The sequence below is a fragment of the Nansenia antarctica genome, assembly GCF_963989245.1.
Source record: "Nansenia antarctica genome assembly, chromosome: 7".
NCBI lineage: Eukaryota > Metazoa > Chordata > Actinopteri > Argentiniformes > Microstomatidae > Nansenia > Nansenia antarctica.
In genome coordinates, this window is record NC_137677.1 from 16,206,683 (window position 1) to 16,229,182 (window position 22,500).

Here is a 22,500-nt window from a genome sequence, read left to right on the forward strand (position 1 = left end):
AGTATTCAAATCTTCTATACGGTAAACTTGGTGATACATTCAACATGGCCACCAGTGCCAGCTCAGTATTGTAACATTTGGTGCATGACGACACTGCTGCATTCGAGTCATGTTTGCTGTGTGTGTTTCTGATTGATGCTTGACTTCCAGATTCTTCCTTGATTCCAGTTAAAGTGTAGCAATAAAGCTGCTTGTGTTCTCGGCATAACAATCCCTGCATGCAGTAGTGGGCTGGGTCAGCCAGTCCTAATCTGATAGTGCTGTTAATTGTAAGAGCATGCATAGCGATTAAAACAATTCTGTATTTCTGTGCAACTATGCTAAGCATGACAAAGAACGTTTTTTTGGTGTGTGTGTTGGGTGTGGTTCCTATTCCATGGCATTTTAAGACCTGCAGTTTCTGCCTGCCTGTTCAGTAAGTCATATTTCGACAGAAAGATGTTCTTGGTGTTCCTTTCTAAACTTTATTGACGGCTGTGGTTAGATGGATGGATGGAGGGGAGTACAGTTCTCGGACAAACACCGCCCTACTTCCATATTTTCAATGAAGCACATCCAAAAGATTAATTCTGAGACACCCCATGTCCCTTATGGCCCACCGTAGCTTCGGGTCTGGTCTGCAAGAGGTGACAGAGCATCAGCACAGACAAAGCAACAACCACACACTGACCCTCTCTGGTCCAGTCCTCATGCATGCGCTAAGGGCAGCAGTCCTCTTGAATGTATGGTGCTTTTTGACCTTTGTCTTCTTTATGAGCTTGTGTGTGGTGGTGTGATCTAATGGGGACAGTTCACCATAGGATGACTCTTACTCTCCACACGCTGTAGCCAAGACAACAAGAAGTGGATTTCTAAATGTGCCAACCTATTGTCATAAACATATCAGACTTCAGTGTTCAACTGTAGTACAATGACCGTGTGGCTACAGGTTTAATGGACTTTCCTTGTTTGTTACATGCCTGTATTTTTACTGTTTGATTTGTTACTGAGTTTTGTAACTCAAATGATGGAAAATATTTGGATTTTGGAAAGCTTTATTGGAATGCTACAGTATATCATGATCAACATATTTTGTTAACTTTGAGGTGATCATGCATATCATACAGTATATTCTTAGGGAAATGTTTCAAACTGGAAGTCTATTAGATGCCAGATCGATATCTTCAGTTTCTAACAGATAAGATGAGAGGATTTTTATACCCTTGCCACTTATGTTGATGGAGAGGGGTTCTATATTATATATTTCTTGTGAATTAGATATTTTCATATATGATACGGGTTAGAATTGTTATTTGTAGATATTACTGTATATTGTCAAGATAACTCCTCTGTTTACAGACAAAACATATATCTGAATGTTTAAAATATGTGTCAATTTCTTTTGTTAAAAAATGTGTTGATTGAGATGTTTTATGTGAATGTACATTTTCTTATGGAGATATTTTATACTAAGTGTTTGCACTGCTATGATATTGATGTATTATGAATTAAAGTCAATGGAGGCACTTGCTGTGTCTCCTTGAGCATTTGTGTTTTTTTCCTGAGAGGGAGAGAGGGACAGAGAGATAGAGAGAGAGACAGTGAAATGTGCGTACGTCATAACAAAGTTGGTCAAGTTTGTGCCTATGGAGAGCAGAACAGCAGAGTAATGTGAGGTTGAGGAACAACAACACAGGGGTCAGTGGCAGCCAGAGTTCAGTGCTGGTGTTCATAGAAGGCTTAGTGTAGGTGTCTTAGGATGGTGTGTTTACGTCAAGTAGACTTGAATGGGAAGAGGTAAAAATCTTTGAATACTTCCAAAACCCACTAAGACACCACAGACCATAAACATGTCACGAGCCTCTCTATACCTACTACGGTCTGTATGTTCCTTATTCCACCCAGGTATGGCAGGGTTGAATGGACATGCATAGCGAGAGAGAGGCTGTTGAATGAGGTGCCAGTGACTGTTGTGAAGTCCCAGCGTGCTTTGCAGGGTTCCCTCATCTTTGTTCCAGCTCCACTCCGCAGTGCCGCTTTATCACCCAGCGGAATCTGCTCCACAAGAGTTCTTTTGAAAAAAAGAAAAAAAGAAAAGGAAAACCAAACCAAACAAAAGGGGGGTCTTATTATGTGTGTTTGTGTGTGAGTGGAGAGCTGAGGGGATGTTTCAAGTCCTGTCACAGGAAGAGCCTCCAAACATCCATCAGAGATTAGGAAGGTTGCATTTGCTCTGTGTATGTGTGTGTGTTTGTGTGTATGTGTGTGTGTGTGCATGTGCGTGTGCGTGTGCGTGTGCGTGTTCATGTGCAAGGTCTGTCAATATGGATCATAAAGCCCAGCAGTACTCCAATAAACCTAATCAGGGATTTACATTTGGGTTGGGGAATATCTGAGGACACATGGTTGTCATAGCCACATGACCTCACATGACTACATCAAAGCTCTGTTTTTCAAAGAGTAAATAACAAACACCAGGGTATGAGTTCCCCCTGAGCAGGTATTTACACCTCGTGATGGGGTCTGTGATCCACTCCGATAACACGCAGCACACCCATCGAGAACACATACACATGTAGACTCTCCAGTGATGTGTGGGTGGGTGTGGGTGTGTGTGTGTGTGTGTGCGTGTGCGTGCATGTGCGTGTGCACGCGGTGCCTGCGTATGTGTGTGTGTGTGTTTACCACCTGCCGAGCGGATACGATCAAACAGCTCTGCTCGGAATGCGATGGTAAACAATCAAAGGTTAACAGTGCCAAAATAAACACTCGGAATACAGAGATAAACAGGCGGAAATGTGCTCTTACGACAGCATTCAGAGTTCACGTTTATTGCCGCTGATTAGCCTGATGAGTGGTCTGCTCTACGTCAGGGACTCAGGGTGACTCACCGAGTAAAGCAGAGTAGTGGTACAGCAAATCAGGATATGAGTGGGATGAATGAGAGGTTTACTACCTCTCTGTTCCAGCTCCATCTCCTCCAATTTCCCCCTCTTACCCAATGACCCTGTGTGTCGTAACATCCCTTACTGTAAACGCCACAGGAATCTGGACACTGGAGTGTGGGAGGAAAAACAGGGAGTGGATTGCCCAAGAGTGTGTGTGTGTACTGTACATGTCCATGTTTATTACTTGCGTGCGTGCATGGGCGTGTTCATGTGTGTATGTGTGTGTGTGTGTGTGTGTGTACGTGTTGGAGAAAGAGAGAGAGAGATTGTGTGTAGGTCTTTGGGTGTTGACACAACAAAGACAATACAAGTGGACTTCACAGTGGAGTTCAGAATCAAACAAGAGTTACGTCTGCAACACATACCTGATGCCAATAGGTCAATCTACCAGAGGAACATACACAACTCACTTGCCTGAACCAGATTGCTCAACAACACTGACCAATGCCTGCCCTCTACCCACCTCGCCCCCCCCCCCCTCTTCCACCCTCCTCATGGTGTCCAGTATGTACTGTATGTTTTTTTACCAGAGCCACTAGCGTAGAGGGACCAATGAACTCTGGGTTAGGTTATGTAAGACCATGCTGCTAGCCTTGTCCCAGATCTTCCATTGCTGTTACAGGGAGACCTGTTGGGTCATGGGTGGACAAACAAGCAGATGGAATGTGACACACTGACAGAGAGCACCAAAACATCACAACACGACCCCAGTCACTCTGACAGTAGACCTGTCCAGAACACAGTCATCTGGTAGGTCACCTGGTCAGAGGATAAACAGGTACATGACCCAGTGGGAGGCACCTATCTTAGAACTAGAGGCATAAAGGAGACGTTGTCCTCTGTTTAACATGAACACGGACAAGTGTTGATAAGTTATTATGACATATTCAGAGGTACATCAAACCGACCTACAGTAAATGGTTTATCATTTTGACTACAAGTAACAGCCTCTTCAAAAGGGGTCTATTATGCCAATCCTATGGTTTTAAGACAATTTAACCAATGATAACTGATGAATAAACATGTACATTTACCAGCATAGTAATTGTAAGGGTTTGCATTTGTTATTTTGCTTGCACAAAATCGACATCTGTAAAGTTGAATGAATTAGACCCATATGTGTTGTAGGGACATGTTTTCATGTAATTTGGCAAATCCTACCAACACAGTTCCCTTGATTCATTCACAGGATGATTCTGTCTAATCAAGTCTGCCAAGAGCAGGGCTCTGGCTCTGGCTTCCACCTACTTCTCATTAGAGCTGCAGCGAGAGAGGGAAGCACAGCAGCTACACACACACAGAGAGAGAGAAGCACAGCAGCTACACACACAGAGAGAGAAGCACAGCAGCTACACACACAGAGAGAGAAGCACAGCAGCTACACACACAGAGAGAGAAGCACAGCAGCTACACACACAGAGAGAGAAGCACAGCAGCTACACACACAGAGAGAGAAGCACAGCAGCTACACACACAGAGAGAGAAGCACAGCAGCTACACACACAGAGAGAGAGAAGCACAGCAGCTACACACACAGAGAGAGAAGCACAGCAGCTACACACACACACAGAGAGAGAAGCACAGCAGCTACACACACAGAGAGAGAGAGGGAAGCACAGCAGCTACACACACAGAGAGAGAGAGAGAGAAGCACAGCAGCTACACACACAGAGAGGGAAGCACAGCAGCTACACACACAGAGAGAGAAGCACAGCAGCTACACACACAGAGAGGGAGAAGCACAGCAGCTACACACACACAGAGAGAGAAGCACAGCAGCTACACACACACAGAGAGAGAAGCACAGCAGCTACACACACAGAGAGAGAGAAGCACAGCAGCTACACACAGAGAGAGAGAAGCACAGCAGCTACACACACAGAGAGAGAAGCACAGCAGCTACACACACAGAGAGGGAGAAGCACAGCAGCTACACACACACACACACACAGAGAGAGAAGCACAGCAGCTACACACACACAGAGAGAGAAGCACAGCAGCTACACACACAGAGGGAAGCACAGCAGCTACACACACACAGAGAGAGAGAAGCACAGCAGCTACACACACAGAGAGAGAAGCACAGCAGCTACACACACAGAGAGAGAAGCACAGCAGCTACACACACAGAGAGGGAGAAGCACAGCAGCTACACACACACAGAGAGAGAAGCACAGCAGCTACACACACAGAGAGAGAAGCACAGCAGCTACACACACAGAGAGAGAAGCACAGCAGCTACACACACACAGAGAGAGAGAAGCACAGCAGCTACACACACAGAGAGAGAGAAGCACAGCAGCTACACACACAGAGAGAGGGAAGCACAGCAGCTACACACACACAGAGAGGGAGAAGCACAGCAGCTACACACACAGAGAGAGGGAAGCACAGCAGCTACACACACAGAGAGAGAAGCACAGCAGCTACACACACAGAGAGAGAAGCACAGCAGCTACACACACAGAGAGAGAGAGGGAAGCACAGCAGCTACACACACACAGAGAGAGGGGGAAGCACAGCAGCTACACACACAGAGAGAGGGAAGCACAGCAGCTACACACACACACAGAGAGAGAAGCACAGCAGCTACACACACAGAGAGAGAGAGGGAAGCACAGCAGCTACACACACACAGAGAGAGGGGGAAGCACAGCAGCTACACACACAGAGAGAGGGAAGCACAGCAGCTACACACACACACAGAGAGAGAAGCACAGCAGCTACACACACAGAGAGAGGGAAGCACAGCAGCTACACACACACACAGAGAGAGAAGCACAGCAGCTACACACACAGAGAGAGAGAGGGAAGCACAGCAGCTACACACACAGAGAGAGAGAGAGAAGCACAGCAGCTACACACACAGAGAGGGAAGCACAGCAGCTACACACACAGAGAGAGAAGCACAGCAGCTACACACACAGAGAGGGAGAAGCACAGCAGCTACACACACACACACACACAGAGAGAGAAGCACAGCAGCTACACACACACAGAGAGAGAAGCACAGCAGCTACACACACAGAGAGAGAGAAGCACAGCAGCTACACACACAGAGAGAGAGAAGCACAGCAGCTACACACACAGAGAGAGAGGGAAGCACAGCAGCTACACACACAGAGAGAGAAGCACAGCAGCTACACACACAGAGAGAGAGAAGCACAGCAGCTACACACACAGAGAGAGAGAAGCACAGCAGCTACACACACACAGAGAGAGAGGGAAGCACAGCAGCTACACACACAGAGAGAGAAGCACAGCAGCTACACACACAGAGAGGGAGAAGCACAGCAGCTACACACACACAGAGAGAGAAGCACAGCAGCTACACACACAGAGAGAGAAGCACAGCAGCTACACACACAGAGAGAGAAGCACAGCAGCTACACACACAGAGAGAGAGAAGCACAGCAGCTACACACACAGAGAGAGAAGCACAGCAGCTACACACAGAGAGAGAGAAGCACAGCAGCTACACACAGAGAGAGAGAAGCACAGCAGCTACACACACAGAGGGAAGCACAGCAGCTACACACACAGAGAGAGAAGCACAGCAGCTACACACACAGAGAGAGAAGCACAGCAGCTACACACAGAGAGAGAGAGAAGCACAGCAGCTACACACAGAGAGAGAGAGAAGCACAGCAGCTACACACAGAGAGAGAGAGAAGCACAGCAGCTACACACACAGAGAGAGAGAAGCACAGCAGCTACACACACAGAGAGAGAGAGAGAGAGGGAAGCACAGCAGCTACACACACAGAGAGAGGAGGAAACTCAACACAATGGACGGTGGTGCATGGGAGCCTGGATTTCCTGGGTTTCCCACACACAAGTATACAATCACACACACACACATACACACACATACACACACATACGCGCGCACACACGCATGCACAAACACACACACACACAAACACACACACACGCGCATGCACACCATGCACACACACACACACACACACACATTTTAATCATTTATTTATGTCCGCATAGAAACAAGTATACAGGGACACAAATACTGAAGGCACAGATGGGATGCATTCACAAACAGACATGGACAATGTCTTTCACATACAACAGGACAAGACTCACGGGTACAAGTAACACCGTCTCCGCCATATATGGCGGCTGCCAATAATCGCAGAGACAGAGCAATACTTGCTGAGCCTTTTTGCTTCTCCCTTGGACATTCCCAGTAGACGTAGTCCTCTGACAACCAATCTGTGCACATGTCCAAGACTGCCAAATATGAAGACTAATAGCGTACACCTATAGCCTAGCTCTGAGATGGTATCTACAAGCTGCTGGTATTTCATGACCTTAGTCATGAAGGCTTCCTCTAGGCTTATATCAAAGGTGCATGCTACCTCTAATACAGACACCTCTCTGGACTCTTCATTAACAATAACAACATCTGGTGTGTTAGCAGACAACTGTGAAAAGTGACATTGGTCATTACAGAAATTGAACATAGATGCATTGACACAAGCATGTGTATACATTTTCACTGTAACTGGGAAGTGGAGTGATATGTCCTTTACTATAAGGCTCAAAATTCTGTCATGACGTGCTATATACATTCCTTTGTAAACATAACAGCCATTCAAGATGTGTGATAGTGTTTCTGTAACCTGTTCTGTGGTGTGGTGCAAGCAATGAGGAACCTGAGTGGAAGGAAACCAAATAGAGAGGTTGAGTCTGGTAGGAAGGACTTGTAATCTGGCCTTGGTTGTGAATATGACAATGTCCTCATCGAGTGCAGTGTTTTTTAGAAAAGAATGAGAAACAGAGTGATCAGCTGTGGGAAGACATGCCAGTTTTCCCTGGAGTTTCATACCAGTCCAGTGTTGTTGTTGTTGATGTTGATGACACACACACACACACACACACACACACACACATACACACACACGTACATTCATGCCAATACTCAGACACAATCCAATAAATAACCTTCTCATACATGGGCCATGATTTGCTTCATCAAAACAGCCCTGTGCACTGGTGTCACTGTGCACTGGTGTCACTGTGCACTGGTGTCACTGTGCACTGGTGTCACATCTGCCACGACCAATACAACATTTGCACCAATAAAGGTGAAGCAGTAACTGTGAGTGTTCAGAATGAATGAATGAATGAATGAATGGTCTTTATTGTCATTGATATAGTACAGGTACCAAACAACGAAATTTCGGAGGGGGGGGCTCCCCTGGTGCTAGGAAAAAAAACTAAAAACAAGAAGGGAAAAGAGCTGGTTTACATAAATAAAGGCTATGTACACTATCCACTATCCACTATACTATACAAATAAAACACTGTGCTGTACTCTATGCTATGCTATACCTATTCTAACATTTCCTATCTCTGAACCTTATGTACCCGAGGGTTGTCATATTGCACATAGTGTTATTGCACATTCATTTAAAGTGTCGCAGTTTGCAGGTTTGAAATGTTCACAGTTGTGTTTCAGTGTTGCACTTGATTTCAATCTAGTAGCTGCCATCAAATTGTCTAGATTGTCCAGGGCCTAGAACCTAGGTCTTTGCTGTGTTCAGGGCCTGAATGGCCCTGGGGTAGAAGCTGAGCTTCAGTCTGTTTGTTCTTGCGAACATGGTCCTGAACCGCCTGTTCGAGGGCAGCCGAGCAAAGTGTTCGTACCCAGGGTGGGATGGGTCTCTGGAGATCTTGGAGGCCTTCCTGAGGCAGCGTGTGTTGTACAGCTCTTCCAGAGAAGGGAGGGGGGCGCCGGTGATCTTCTGGGCCGATCTCACGACTCTCTGTAGCGCATTCCTCTCTGCGGCTGTGCAGCTGGAGAACCAGATGCAGATGCAGTAGGTGAGGATGCTCTCCACTGCGCAGCGGTAGAAGGTCACCAGCATCTCCTGTCCGATGTGGTCTTTCCTGAGGACTCTCAGGAAGTAGAGCCGCTGTTGTGCCTTCTTGATGATGGCTGCTGTGTTGGTCTTCCAGGACAGGTCATCCTGTATGTGCACCCCCAGGAATCGGAGGGTTGAGACTCTCTCCACGCTCCCTCCATCGACGAGCAGGGGCTGGACCTCAGATTTTTTCCTCCTGAAGTCCACGATGATTTCCTGGGTCTTTGACTGGTTCAGCAGCAGGTTGTTAACCTTGCACAGCTTGCCCAGCTGCTCCACCTCATCCCTGTACGCCGCCTCGTCCCCCCCCGAGATGCAGCCCACCACGGTGGTGTCGTCTGCAAACTTTACGATGGAGTTGCTGGGGTGGACGGGGGTGAAGTCGTAGGTGTAGAGGTTGTAGAGGATGGGGCTTAGCACGCAGCCCTGGGGGGACCCAGTGCTGAGTCTGAGGGCTGTGGAGGTGTGGGAGCCCACCCGCACCCTCTGGGGGCGGTCAGACAGGAAGTCCTTGATCCATGCACATATAGAGTGTGATAGTCCCAGGTCTAGTAGTTTGGTCACTAGCCTGTCTGGAAGGATGGTGTTGAAGGCAGAGCTGAAGTCCACAAAGAGCAGTCTCGCGTAGCTGTTTCCCCTCTCCAGGTGGGATAGAGTGGAGTGGAGAGTCGTCGCGATGGCGTCCTCTGTGGACCTGTGGGCTCTGTAGGCGAACTGGTATGGATCCAGGTTGGGCGGGAGGCGTGTGACTATGTGGGCCCGGACTAGTTTCTCGAAGCACTTCATGATGATTGGTGTGAGTGCCACCGGGCGGTAGTCGTTTAGGCAGCTCACCGTGCTTTTCTTCGGGACTGGGATGATAGTTGAGGTTTTCAGGCAGGGTGGGATGGTGGCCTGGGACAGGGACTGGTTGAAGATGTTGGTGAAAACCCCGGCCAGCTGGTCGGCGCAGTCCCTCAGCACCCGTCCCAGGACGCCATCCGGCCCTGAGGCTTTCCTGGGGTCCACCGCCTACAGCACGCGTCTCACTTCATGCTCTGTGAGGGTGAGGCTGCTGAGAGCTGGAGAGAGTGGTGTTTATGTTGTGGTTACCTCCGTTCGCCCCTCGTCGAACCGGGCGTAGAAGGAGTTCAGCTTTTCCGCCAGCAGGGGGTCGTCCTCCGCGGCTGTGAGCCTGTTGGCTCTGAAGTTTGTCATGTGCTGAACCCCCTGCCACACCCGCCTGGAGTCGTTGCTCAGGAAGCATTCCTCAATCTTCTCTCTGTGGTCTGCCTTGGCCTCCCGGATGCCGCGCTTTAGGTTAGCCCTGGTGGTGCTGTACAGCAGTGTGTCCTTCCCTGAGAAGGCGTTGTCCCTCTCCTTGAGCAGTTTTTGGACCTTCCCAGTCATCCATGGCTTCGTGTTGGGGTAGACCCGGACCCGTTCGTCCACGGTGGCTGAGTTGGTGCAGTTCACTATGTGGTTCAGAATGTTGGCAAGGGAATGAGACAATAATCCATTCCATGTTCAATAATTACCAATAGGCTAAAATAGACACAACACTACTGTAGGCCTACAGATCACAGGAATGTATGGATGCCTATTTCATAGAAAGGTTGATGTGTTTTGATTAGAACATTGTTAGAGAGGATTTTGGAGGAGCCTGTTTTATTTAAACCTCAGACATTTAGTTTGGTTTGTTGTTGATTGTTGAAGTGAGTATTATCACCATGGTGACATCTAGAGTTATCTGAGGCCCTCAGGAAGAAGGTTGTAGATGTGTATGAGTGTGTGTGAGGGGATTTAAAAAGATCTCCAAACTATTTTGAAAATAATTTACAAATGGAGAACATTTAACTGCCAACATGGCTAGGTCAGGCCGTCCTAACCAGTTCAGGCCAAGAGCAGACCACAGGATGCTTAAAGAAGTCTCCAACAATCCTAAAATGTCATCACCTACAGGCTCTTGCCACAGTTGATGTCAAAGTACATGCATCTACCATCAGAAAGAGACTTCACAAGTTAGTTTGTTATGGAAGGTATCAGAGGCGGATTTAGGATTGTAGGAGATCCGGGGCTTAGCCCAGAGGGAGAATATAATGTGCGTGCGGAGCGTGCATAATTTTTTTGCCTTCAACCTTCAACTTACCACCACCTTAAAGCGGACAAAAGGCTGTATTACAAAATAGACAGTAAACACACACACACACACACACACACACACACACACACACACACACACACGTCAGTCACCATCATTTATATTTGTATAGAATTACAGAATTGATGGGCTGAGGCTAGTTATGTTACAGTATGTATATCAGGGCAGACTCTGGGCTCACCACTTATATTGTATTGATTGTCTTGTCCTGTGTTATATGACGATATATTACATGTATTGTTGGCCTGTGTATAGTACTGTGAAATCAAATCCCCCCTGGGACATTAAACAAACTTAGTTAGTTAGCGTTACATCTTAGGATAGATTTGAGTCATGTTCTGTATACATACATACTACCATAAGGGCATACTTAATGTGGTTACTTCATGTTTACTAGCTGTAACATTAACGTTACATCATTCTTTTTCACTTGTTACTCAGTCAACCAGAGTGCAGATATCAAAGACTATCAGCCTGTTATTCGCTTTATTTGTATAAGTATTATCCTTTGTTTGATTTCTTACCATGTACCGTAACAGTACCTTGCTATGTTTCATTTTCATTATCATTTCATTTTCATTCATTGCTCATTCATTTTCATTCATAAGCTAAACAAACTGGTGAAGAAGGCCAGCTCTGTGGTGGGGACCGGGCTGGACAGCCTAGAGGTGGTGGCAGAACAGAGGATGGGGAAAAAACTGGCGGCCATGCTGGCCAATCCCTCCCACCCGATGTACTGCGAGCTGGCAGGGATGAGGAGCAAGTTCAGCCACAGATTTGTTCTCCCCCGTCAAAGTACAAAAAGATTTGGACAGTCCTTTATTCCAGCTGCACTCCGACTCTACAACCAGGCCCTGCAGGGTGGGGGAGACCTGGAGATGGAACTTTTGGAACTTTTTACTTATTGAGCCTGCACTGTTTTATGTTTTTTATTGAATGTTTTTCTGTTTTCTGTACTGAATGTTTTTCTGCCCTAACTGAGCTGTTTGACAACAAAATTTCCCCATTGGGGACAATAAAGGTTTTCAATCAATCAATCAATCAATCAATTATAAACATAACGTTATGTTATGATAGCCAGCTAGCATTAGCAAACCGGAAAAGTAGTGTCAGTGAGTCAGTCACCTTTCTAATAAGATTCACAAACCTGAAACATCATCCATGTCATCACTGCTGGTGATGTCATTGTTGTCAGCTGCTGATACTGCTGCTGCAACAGTTCTTGGCGCTTGTTTTGTTGAAAAAAACTTCGGGATATCCATGCTTACAAAGTCAGGCACTGATTGAGATCACGTCTTCTTCAGGGCAGGGCAGGCTACGCAGTACGCAGGCTAATGTCGCGCAGCTGCTGCCTCTCTGTTGGACTCCGGTACTGCACGTTACTCACGAGATTTTTTTTTAATTATTATTTATTTTTTATTTTTAAGTAAAACATTCGGGGCTTTTCAGAAAACATCCGGGGCTTGAGCCCAAGTAGCCACCCCCTAGCGCCGCCCCTGGAAGGTATGCAAGGAGGAAGCCATTGCTGTAAAGACTAATGTTTGCCAGAGAACACCTTGACAAACACCAGGACTTCAGGAACAATGTACTTTGGACAGATGAATCCAAAGTTGAACTATTTGGGCACAGTAACCGAAATGTTTTGCGCCAACCAAAGACAGCATTTGAGCACAAGAACCTCATCCCATCTCTGAAGCATGGTGGTGGTAATGTCCTGGTTTGGGGCTGCTTTGCTGCAGCAGGGCCTGGCCAGCTCACCATCATCGAATCCACTATGAATTATTTATTGTATCAGAGGGTGCTTGAGGAAAATGTGAGACCATCTGTCCAAAACGTTAAGCTGAAACAGATGTGGACCATGCAACATGACAAAACATTCCAGTAAATCCAACAAGGAATGGCTCAAAAGAAAGAAATGGAGAGTTCTGGAATGGCCAAGTCAAAGCCTGGATCTTAATCCTATTGAGATGCTGTGAGGGGATTTGAACCGGGCTATGCATGCAAGACACCCCTCAAATATCACACTGCTGAAGTAATTCTGCATGGAGGAGTGGGAAAAACTTTCTCCCAGTTGATATCAGAGACTGGTAGACAGTTATAGGAAACGTCTATTTGAGGTTATTTCAGCCGAAGGGGCAATACCAACTATTACTAACATAGGGTGTCCTAACATTTTAGCATCTTTGTTAATTTTTTGTGAAATAAATGATAACAAAGTTAAATTGTCATTGTTTTTCAATAGCTTCACCTTTATCTATAGATATTGTTTGAAAGAAGATCAAATATTGATATGTCCATATTTCTTAAGAAATAACTAAATATTTAACAGGGTGTCCTAACCAGTTCAGGCCAAGAGCAGACCAAGGGATGCTTAAAGAAGTCTCCAACAATCCTAAAATGTCATCACCTACAGGCTCTTGCCACAGTTGATGTCAAAGTACATGCATCTACCATCAGAAAGAGACTTTTTCCACATGACTATATTTCACAAGGGGGTGCTGCCTAAAATGTTGTGACCGAGAGAAAATGTTGCATATCACCTGTTACATAAGCAATTCTGGTGACTTTTGACTTCAGAATAACGTAGTTGTTAGTGTGAGTAAAAAGCATGAAATTATTTGGTCTCAGGTAAATTACAATTTGATCGCATTGTCAGTACGTCAATTGTAAGTCATCCAAATATGTCAATAGGAAAAGAAAGTGACAGAAAGGGATCGATATAGTGAGAGAGAGCAAGGTGATGCGAGAAGGAGCAAGGTGAATACCTCGCATTTTGGCACGTGTTGAGAGACCGCAATGTGCACAGTTTCAATGATAGTGGGGGCTAACGTGTATATGGGGGCAACACGTAGGAAAGGGGCCTTTCCTACGTGCTTGCCCTCACATACACGTTAGCCCCCACTATCATTGAAACTGAGCACGACATTGCGGTCTCAACACGTTCATGCGCTCGAAAATTATCCTGACTTTATGTCTTATTACGTTAAATATTGACCTATATTGCCACCGACACCATAGGCCTACAATTCTAATAACCACAAAGTTGTGACCGCATTTAAATTAAATTATGGAATGAAATGCATGAAGACAATTGAAGTAAGACAAAACCAAAGTGGCAGTTGATAATGTAAATGACTGGGGCCTAGGGCTAGATTGTGATATTATAGAGTGGCGAGGATAATGGATAGATTCATTTCATATTCAAGTATCCCCACCCACTCATTCATTCATCCACTCTGAAACGTTGTAACGAAATTAGCAATTTAACGGTCATGGGAGTGCTCTTTAGCGGAAGAAGAAAATTGGGGCTCACAGAGTACACTGTCTCTCCTTCAGACACTCTGGCGCGCAGTTTAGATTTGTCTCATGTGACCCCAGGTCTGTTTTGATGATTCGCTCCCAGAGCTCAATCTGTGACCTGTGCTGCCTATTTAATAGGACCCGGATTAAGGAGGGAAGGAGGAGTGCAGAGATTAGTGTATTTGAATCAACTCACATCACATTCCTGCTGGCAGGAGACTCTCTTCCCAAGTTGAGGATACAGATCAGGCTGACCCATCCCCTCCCATCCCACTCACGCTGAAACAAGACTAATAGACAGTGATTTTCATCCATCCTACAACTGACTCAATACATCCCCAAAACGGTGATGGATTTGATGTGATGGTGAACTGCAAAAGACCAAATGTGGTTGAGATGACCATGGTTCTTGAGTTAGCTGTGCATTGATGCTACTGGTCCTGGCCCCCAACCAAACCAGCACAGCAGGCAAATCACTCACCCCCCATGCCCTGTTCATCCCAACCTCAATGACCTCAGAGATAATATAACCTTTAGACCTAACCTAACATAGTCATCTTATTACTTCTTTATTACTTCATTTTTTAATTTGCATTACTGTAAAGTTGACCTTAATCAACCTCTTCTGCAGTATGGTATTGTATGGGAGACAAAGTTTATGTATGTGGGCCTCAAAGAGTGCCCCTGTGAGTATGTGTGCATTTGTGCGTTTGTGTGTGTGTGTGTATGTGTGTGTGTGTGTGTGTGTGTGTGTGTGTGTGTGTGTGTGTGTGTGTGTATGTGTGTGTGTGTGTGTGTGTGTGTGTGTGTGTGTGTGTGTTGGAGAACCTCTACATATTTGTTGGTTTGTCTTTGGCTTGTTGTCCTCAGATAACTCTGCCCTTCTGTGCTAAACAAGGCAACGTTGTTCCCATTAATGGCCAGGTGTGTGTGTGTGTGTGTGTGTGTGGGGGGGTGTGTGTGTGTGTGTGTGTGTTCATCATAGGGAGAAAGCCCTTATCCCAGGTGTGTGTGGGTGTGTGTGCATGTGTTCATCATAGGGAGAAAGCCCTTATCTCCGGGAGTGGGGGGGGGGGGGTGGTCTCAGGCTGTAAGTACACATTTTGAAACTGGGTCTGTCCCTGACCTTGGATAACTTTGTTTGTTTATTCTTTCCTTTCTTCTCTCTCTGATCTAGCAGAGCTCAACTTTACATAACCTGTCAGTTCTTGAGCCTTGGTGGGACATCAGTGTGGTTCACATACGCTAATCCTTCTGGAACTTATATAACCATGTCTTCCTCAAACACCATCACCTGCTCTGGATAGTCCTGTGTTCCCAGGACAATCCTATAGTGGTTGATGCGGTAACATTTGAGTGGGGGGGGGGGGGGGGGTAATCTCATTAGGTGTCCATGTGTGCTGCTAACATAGGCATGTTAGGGCGTTAATGGGGTATGTTGGGGGCAGGGCTTGTGGGAGAGTTGAGAACACCTGCCCTACCATACTCCCACAAGGCTTAGCACACCACCCTGAGTTCCTAACCTTCCCAGAGTTCCCAGCACATACCATAACATACCATAACACTGAGGACTTCTGGCTGCTGGGCCCAGCTGAGGTCAAAAGCATCAAGGGGAGAGTCAGCCTGCATCCCATCTACGTCGATGGCATCACGGGACATCATAGCCTACATGGAATGGACGCAATTGGCTTTCCATATAGTTTCAGTGCCATTTGTTTTTTAACAAAAAGGAAATGCATCCTCCTCCTCTTCATGTGTGTGACTAGTCTGCTGTGTAGCTGCATGTGTCCATGCAGGAATGCTGTGAAATCAGCATTGGGTTTGAAACCCAGCTGTCAGTATTATAGAGGGCGATGGACTTTCTCAAGCTTTGACTGGTTCCAGAAGTCATGTCTCATTACACTAATATCTGTATTTAGCCTGAGGTTGTGAGAAATCAGTGAGTCATGTGAGAAGTGGCTCCTAACTGCAGTTGACAGATGATGCAATTCTATAAAACCATTGCATGGGCTTAATGAATATCACTGAATTGTGCATGATTACACAGACACACTATAAACGGAACAAGGGATAGACCTATATCATGGGGAAATCAACCATTCGTTAAATATTATGGTTGGTGCCCCCATATCCATACAATGTTCACTTTCTATGGCATGTGGCCCAAGCCATGAGACACATTCACTAACTATGACACTGGCTGCAGCAGCACTCAACCCAGGCGCTAGACCAGCAAAACCTTCACACACACCGTTGCCCTCGTGGCCGCCCTGTCCCCGTTCAAAATGATCACACACGGGGGCCAACAAAAGACGCACTGCGCGAGGGACGTGTCTCTCGTCATGTCAGTAGCCCCGGCTCGCAAGAGCGTCTATTATTACACCAGGAAGTGGGTAATTACAATGGGACTCCTCCGGCACTGAAACCAAAATGGGCTTCCGTATCTGAGAGAGGTCACATACCTCCGCCACGCAGTGACATGACTCACTGGCGCGCACTGGGACCCTTTTTGCGCAGCTATTTTGGGGTTGGATTTATTATCTGCGCCGTGCACGGATGCCTTCTAATGTCAAATTAGAGTTGGACATTTACAGTACGGTCGAGGGGAGCGCGGGCCTGGGTAATTTGCCATCATTAATTCGTTTATAGAAGTTGTGTAAGAAGTTTGGAGGGACGTGAAAACAAAGTATGAATAGTGGTCATTGTCCACACTGTGGGGAGATAGATACTTGCTTGTTTGTGGAATTAAACGTCCTCGACAATCAAATAAAACATAATTATTTTACACTGAATCACAAGTAGCCTATCTAAGATAAACACATTTCAAACAAACTTCAGTTGATAACCCAGTTTTTGTATGATTCAGAGTTCAGGATTGAGGATTATTTTCCCACTTGCAACAACAAATGGTGGTGTCGTCACACTGGTTGATGAAGTGATAAAGTGCACGACGTGCAGGCACCGCTTGTTCCAAACTAAATATTTGTGTTTTAGTGTTGTATTCAAATGAGCTCCCTGGTCGTCCGGACATACGCGGGCCAATCAGAGACCATCGGATCATTACACCTTCTTTTCAGAAATCATTCATAACGCCGATGCGTCAAACATTTACAACGACCCGGGTATAAATACGGCTGCGCGCAACGAGTAGTTAGACATTTTTCCAAAATCAAAGGAAAGAAACTAACGAGCAAGAACCGTGGTTAATCTTGTTTATCTTTGATAATTCTCTGCCATACTCTACATTTAGTCCTAAAACCCTTCGTTTGCCATGAGTGGATTATTTCTAAGACACGTCGTGGTGGCAGCGGTATGCTCCCTCCTGCTCGCAGTGGCACTGGGGTCCCCGGTCGTGGGGCCAGAGCCGATCCGATGCGCACCGTGCACTCCGGAGAAGCTGAGCGTGTGTCCGGCGGTGGCATCAGGCTGTGAGGAGGTTCTGCGGGAACCTGGTTGCGGATGCTGCCTCGCCTGCGCCCTGAAGACGGGAGAGCTGTGCGGAATCTACACGGCGCCTTGCGGGTCCGGTTTAAGGTGCACCCCGAGACCCGGCGACCCCCGGCCGCTGCACTCTCTCACTCGCGGGCAAGCCGTGTGCACGGAGAGCAGCCAGCCCGAGCGGTTCTCCGAGCCCCAAAACCAAGGTATGCAACTGGGAATCCATTATATATCGTATAAATCTGGCTATAAATAGGCTATAAATGACATAACTGCACATATGTAAATAACTATAATGATTTTTAAAAAGAGTGTTTAGAATAATAGGCCTAATAATGATTAGTATGATTCATTATGATTAATTGTCACATTTTTCTGCCAGTCCTGTTCAACACTCATTCTCTCTTTTTTCTAGACCAGGGAGAGCCTGACGCTGAGACCGAGAACGCAGCCACTGTGTCAGACCCCGGCTCCAGCCTCTACCTCCCTGGGCACAGCAAGCCCTTCGACCCACGGGCTGCCGCAGACGCGCAGGAGAGCATGAAAGCCAAAGTCAACGCTATCAGGAAGAAACTGGTGGAACAGGTAAGCGCTCATGACACATTTACGAACCTTGTCGCAGCGACGATTTTACGTTCTTAAAACTTTTGAGGAGCCAGAGGACGTTTGGGCAGTTGCACACCACAAGGGGGAGCTCGAAAGCCTTTGGAATACTGTGTGTGCGTGTGTGCGTGCGTGTGCGCGTGCATTCGTGTGTGTGTGCGCACTACCTGGCTATGCTCTATCATTAAACTAATGATAATAAAATGCCACAGAACTTAGCTCTTTTCTAGAGAACAAGGGCCAGTGTTCTGCCGCAACAGGCCTTGAATGTGTGGGTTGATGCAGCCTTAGATGATTGGTGACAAAGCGGTAATAACACTCACTGCTGTGTCAGCATGGAATTAAGCAATGCCCAGGTCATCCAGTTAACCCCCCACCCTCTCTCTCTCAGGGGCCCTGTCATGTTGAACTGCAGAGAGCTCTGGAGAAGATTGCCAAGTCCCAGCAGAAACTGGGAGACAAGCTCACCAGATTCTACCTCCCCAACTGTGACAAACATGGCCTGTACAAAGCCAAGCAGGTAGGCACCTTGTGCAAATATCAGCTTTTGTGTGTGCGTGTGTGTGTGCGTGTGTACACTTGGCATTTGTGACCGATCATGACTTGCCTCCCGTCAGTGTGAAAGAATCTCACCTAGTTGTATATGTGTGTAGCCAAGATTGTGCCAACCACAGATTCAGAGTAGTGTGTGTGTGTGTGTGTGTGTGTGTGTGTGTGTTCAGGCAGAGGTTTGTTCAGCTTACAGCACTGTTTACACCTGGAAGCATATTCAGCCTGTTTGACTATGAGGTCATCCCCTTGGTGTAGCGTGACTATACACGTGTGGCTGTTTGCCCTATGGAGGGGTCTGTACGTCAAACACAGATCTGGTTGTTGCGTGTTGGTGCAGGATTCTAAACTCTCTCTCTCTCTTCCTCCCTCCAGTGTGAGTCGTCTCTGGATGGACAGAGGGGCAGGTGTTGGTGTGTGTCCTCCTGGAATGGAAAGAAGATTCTGGGATCCAACGATCTGCCCGGAGATGCCGAATGTCCTTAAGAGAGCAACCACTGAAGCAGATCACACACACACACACACACACACACACACACACACACACATAGCAAGCCACTGATTTTCTTTTGATACCTGTTATTTATTAATTGTCCATGGTGGTGTTTGATTCAGGTACATTCTGTTATTGTGGGGCCGAAGCCCCTCCACCCCCAACCCCGTCCCCACCAAAGACAAAATCTATTTTTTTTCTGAAAAGGAGATTTTATTGTTAATGCATTTACTTAACTCTACAGCCTTATTTATTTTGAGTGAATATTCATTTTGCTATTTGTAATTATTTTAAGAATATTTATATCATTTTGCCTTATTGTTGTTATATTGTTGTTATATTATTATTATTATTAATATTATTATTATTTTTACTATTATTTGTATCAGTGTATAAAGTGTATATATGTATCTGTACCTTGAGGAACTCCATGGCTGAGTTCCCTCTGTTGTTAAGGAGTTTGTCTGGTGGTTTACTTCTGAATGAACCAAACAAGAACAAAAGCACTGAGTGACCAAACGTCTTTGAGAAGGATGTTACTTTCATGTTGTCATTTTCATGTTATTATTTGTTTTGATGTGATACATGATAACAACTCAGAATGCAAAACGCTCAGTTAAGGAATTCTTACCTTCTCTGAATCAATATCCCATGGTCCTGTGGGTTTGCAGAATTGCATGATGGGTAGTGCTCCTGCATTGGCCCTCTAACGGGTATCTTGCCTTTACCTACCTCCGATGTTTGTGTCTCCACTGACTTTTATTTTGATATACCTTGTTAAGGACTTTTACTTTACTGATATCACTGCTCTTTCTGACCATGGAAGCATGACCACAAAGAGCACATTGTTTTCATTTGACCATGAACCCAAGTGTGGTCAGAAAGTGTTTGATTTGTGATGTGTCTGCTCTGTCTACATGCTGCTGTTGGAGAGAGAGAGGTGTTTTTGTGAGTTTATTCCAAAGTGACTAACTGCTCACTCATGTGTATGTACACTTTTGTAATTGAAATGTAATGTAAAAAAAGTGATATATTTAATAAAAACTTTAACCTCAAATATGTTCTCCTACAGTTTAGGATCGTAACACGCTGAGTGTTTTATTGTGTGGTTGAATGGTATATGCCTCAGATTGTGTATAAACAGACATAGCATAACAACAAACTTCATTTGGATGACAGGAATGTTGTACTAATAAAACACATTTGTTTCCTCAACATATTGTGAAACCCAGGCCAAAACCATGCACACACGCATGCACGCACGCACACACACCTTGCACAAGCTTAAGCTTAAAGCTGTTCTGTCTTGTCTTTCTGTAGCAGTGCCTGAGGTTCTGATTTGTGTGTGTCCTGTGTGTGTGTGTGTGTGTCCTGTGTGTGTGTATGTGTGCGTGTGCGTGTGTGTGTCTGTGCGTGTGTGTGTGTGTGTGTGTGTGTGTGTGCAGTCTTATCATGGGGATCTAAAGTGGGGGTTCGGGATAACTTTAGATTGGTATTTGGGGGGGGAACAGAGACACGGCTCTGCCCGGCCTGCGCTCTTCTGCCTTTTGACCCGTTCTCTGTTTGCCTTGGTCGGACGCCGGAATTTCCCTCAACCTCCCGTGCCCACTGCCAGTCTGCCTGGCACCACCAGATTTATTTTTATTTTTTACAAATTGCCCCGTCGCTTTATCCTCTTTGCCACATTCCAAGGCTGAATGAGCTATCGCCCTGTACGACTCCATACAAGAGAGAAGGATTGGTATTGAGAAACACACCACCTTTGAACCTTTTCATCACTTCAATCAAAATGGATTCCTCTCTTCGCCAGTGTTTTGGGTGCAGAAGGGTTTGATGTATATTGTTCATTAAGTGCAGTTTACTGTAGCTCTGTAGTTAAACAGCCTGACTCATATAAATGATCTCCTGCCATTCACTAAATGGACCACACCAACACACATGAACAGTAAATTAAAATAGTGTTTATTTTTATTTAAAAAAAAGACATTAAATACAAATTATATTTGAACATAATCATTTCCTTTCTCAAAGAAAACAATAGCTGTGTGATTTCTAGTTTAGTAACATGAAAAGCTTATTTTTTTAAGAATCAAAACTCTTTAAATGATAAACTTAAAATTAAATGAAAAATAAAGTACAATTACCCGTGAACAGAGAGATTCTTACGTGACCAGCAGAAAAGTGACATATAGATAGAGGTGACCCTGGCTTAGCACAACGGACCGAGGTGGGATGGCAGGGTGTGCACGGAGAGAAGTGACCAACTGAATGAGAGTTCCATTGGACTACAGACCCATTGGACTACAGACCCATGGACTACAGACCCATTGGAGTACAGACCCATGGACTACAGACCCATTGGAGTACAAACCCACGGACTACAGACCCATTGGAGTACAGACCCATGGACTACAGACCCATTGGAGTACAGACGCATGGACTACAGACTAGTGACCTGAGTGCCTGACTGACTGACAGTTACCCTGGGCAGCACACCAGAGAAATATTGAGCTTACAAATGATACTTCTGAGGTAAAAAAAAAAAAAAAACATTCATTAGTGATTATATTCCCCAAAAAATACGCTGAATCATTTAGACTTTGTTGTGCAATCGGTGAGTCACTGAATCGTTCGTAAGAAAATGTAGTTTGGATCAGCTTATAATTCTTTCTTAGATAAATAATTTTACTTTGACTTTTAAGAACTGTACATTATGTCTAGTCAGACATATAGCTGGCCAGGAAAAAAATATATATAAAAAGACACACTTACAAAGAACAGGGGAGGGGGGCAATAGCTTAAACATACTTTTATGCTCCTCCCCCTAAATCAAGTCTTCAAATAGAATGGGATATAGCACCAGTGAGTTGGTTGTAAGTCGTTGCTGTTTTTAAAGTGAGTGTACAGCCAAGTCCATGCTACCGAGCTACTGGGCTAGCATTCCTTGTCGCCGCTCTCCATGTTTCAAGTCTTTACACAGGATGTGGGAGAGCATCAGACAGGAAGCTCCTCTGGGAGGCCCCACGCCTCCTCCCTCAGACCCCCTGCCTGGTGTATGAATGCATATTTGGTGCTGTGTCCACCTTGTGGAGGGATGTTGGCATAAGATCATACAAGCATTGAGAACAAAAACCCAAAAAAAAAGAAAACAGTTGCATTGAAAGG

General features: G+C 45.7%; 1 protein-coding gene across 1 annotated transcript; it reads left to right on the forward strand.

Annotated features, from left to right (window-relative positions):
- The first annotated feature begins 17,437 nt into the window (after window positions 1-17,437).
- igfbp1a (insulin-like growth factor binding protein 1a) lies at window positions 17,438-20,386 on the forward strand. Its single transcript, XM_080536349.1, has 4 exons — window positions 17,438-17,896; window positions 18,106-18,275; window positions 18,685-18,813; window positions 19,218-20,386. The coding sequence occupies exons 1-4, from the start codon at window positions 17,524-17,526 to the stop codon at window positions 19,326-19,328; spliced, it is 783 nt and encodes a 260-aa protein (XP_080392475.1). The 5' UTR covers window positions 17,438-17,523; the 3' UTR covers window positions 19,329-20,386.
- The last annotated feature ends 2,114 nt before the right edge of the window (window positions 20,387-22,500 follow it).